At 70.6% G+C, this 2,217-nt stretch overlaps 1 protein-coding gene across 1 annotated transcript in view; it reads left to right on the forward strand.

Annotated features, from left to right (window-relative positions):
• The window catches only part of LOC113941755 (carnitine O-palmitoyltransferase 1, muscle isoform-like), a 2,412-nt gene extending 810 nt beyond the window's left edge, over nt 1-1,602 (forward strand). The window contains exons 2-3 of the mRNA XM_027632895.1: nt 1,223-1,382; nt 1,459-1,602. Coding sequence (XP_027488696.1) covers nt 1,223-1,382; nt 1,459-1,602 — 304 coding nt within the window. The remainder of the gene's footprint in view (nt 1-1,222; nt 1,383-1,458) is intronic.
• Nucleotides 1,603-2,217: the final 615 nt, after the last annotated feature.

Consider the following 2,217-nt stretch of genomic DNA (forward strand, 5'->3'; position numbering starts at 1 on the left):
GGGGTGCAGTTTGGTGCCACGGGGTGCACTGGGGTACAGTTTGGTGCCACGGGGTGCAGTTTGGTGCCACGGGGTGCACTGGGGTACAGTTTGGTGCCATGGGGTGCAGTTTGGTGCCACGGGGTGCACTGGGGTGCAGCCATAGAGTGCTGTGGGCACAGTGGTGCCAGTGTGAGCAGGTTCCTGCTGAGCTGCAGCCGTTGCCTTCAGCCCAAGGACACGCGTGGGAAAGGGACCCCTGAGCTCCCTCGTGCTGGGAGGGGTCGCCCCCCACCCTCAAACCTCCGAGGCTCCAGCAGCCCCGCGGGGCACAGCAGCTCTCAGGCTTGGCACCGGCTGTGCCAGCACCAGGGGGATCCGGGGGCCACGGGGACACAGTGACTGTGTGGCACCCCCGGAGGGAGGGTCCCTCAGGTCCCGGCTGTGCCAACACCAAGTGGGATTCCAGTCTCATGATGACACCGTGACTTTGTGGCACCCCCAGGAGGGAGGGTCCCCAGGGCCCCCTGGCTGTGCTGACACCAGAGAGATCCCAGCCCCACAGTGCCACAGTGACTTGGTGGCACCTCCAAAGGGGGGTCCCCAGAGACCCCCCAGCCATGTCGACACCAGTGGGATCCCTGCCCATCCCCGTGGTGACACAGGGGCTTCACGGCACCCTGGGAGGGAGGGTCCCCAGTGCCCCCCAGCTGTGCCCGCAGGGAGGTCTCTGCTCATCCCGCGGCTCCCGCTGAGCGGGCAGCGTTCCCGCAGGGACGTGGGGACAGACCGTGCCGTGTGCCAGGCCAGGGGACACCGTGTGCCAAGCGCCACGTGCCGGGGCAGGTGCTGCCCCGTCCTGCGCGGGTTTGGCTGCGGGCAGGGCCCGGCAGCTGCCCCGGAGCCGGGGGTGTGCTCGGCGCTGTCCCCCCTGACGGTGCCGGCTCTGACCCTTGGCTCAGTGGGCACCGGGCCAGTGCCGCGTGACGCCGCCGTGGCACGGGCTGGGGGGCTCCCGCTGGCCACCGCCCGCCGGCACCGCGCCCGGGTGACACCCAGGGGGGCCCGGGCACCGCCGCGGAGCCCCCCGCCCCCGGGGGGGGACATCCACCGACCTCCCCTTGTGGCACCGTGCCAGGGGAGGGAGGGTCCCCCACCCATCCCGGTGACTCCTGTCCCCCCCGGGTAGTGCCTGCCGGGGGGCTGCCATCCCCGTGCCCATCACCCTCGTGTCCCACCGCAGGTGCCAGCAGCCCCCCAGGATGGCGGAGGCCCACCAGGCCGTGGCCTTCCAGTTCACGGTCACCCCCGAGGGCTTGGACTTCCACCTGAGCCGCGAGGCCGTGCGGCAGCTCTACCTCGCCGGCGTCTCCTCCTGGAAGAAGCGCTTGGTCCGCGCCAAGGTGGGCTCGGCCCCCCCGTGCCCCCCCACCCCCTGCCAGCTGCCCCCCGGCCCCCCTGACCCCCCTGTGCCCACAGAACAGCTTCCTGACCGGCGTGTACCCCGCGTCCCCCTCCAGCTGGATGGTGGTGGTCCTGGCCACCGCCGGCTCCTGCTACTGCCAGGTGGACCCGTCCCTGGGGCTCATCGCCCGCATCCGGCACTGCCTCCCCCACAGGTGAGGGGGCGGGACGGGGGTGGGCTCTCGGCCACGGGGATGGGCCACCGGCCACGGGGATGGGCCACCGGCCACCTCCCGGGGAGGGACCCCAACCCCCAGCACAGCCAGTGGGACCTGTGATATCCCTGGGGGGATCCCACCCCACACATCCCCACCCCATGGGCATGACCCTATTTGGGGACGTCCCCCAGGGGTCCTATCCAACGGGAACAGCCCCGTTTGGGTACATCCCTTGGGGGGTCCCATTTCAGGGCACAGCCCCATTTGGGGATGTCCCTCAGAGGGTCCCCCCACCCGCCTGTGGTCCCCCAGGGGACCCACCCCACACGTCCCCACTGGACATCTCCCAAGGGGTCCCACCCCATGGGCACACCCCACCTGCACTATCCCTCAGAGGGACCCCAACCCCCAGCATGGCCGGGGGGCCTGGGGTATCCCTTGGGGGTCCCACCCTACACACAGCCCTGCTTGGGGACATCCCCCAGGGGGGGCACAGCCCCATTTGGGGATGGGGACAGGGACAAGGACAGGGGACAGGGAGAGAGATAGGGACATGGAACAAGGACAGGAGACAGAGAGGCAGGACAGGGATAGGGAACAGGGACAGGGATAGGGA

This window comes from Corapipo altera, unplaced genomic scaffold, assembly GCF_003945725.1.
Source record: "Corapipo altera isolate COAL_440 unplaced genomic scaffold, ASM394572v1 59902, whole genome shotgun sequence".
Taxonomy (NCBI): domain Eukaryota; kingdom Metazoa; phylum Chordata; class Aves; order Passeriformes; family Pipridae; genus Corapipo; species Corapipo altera.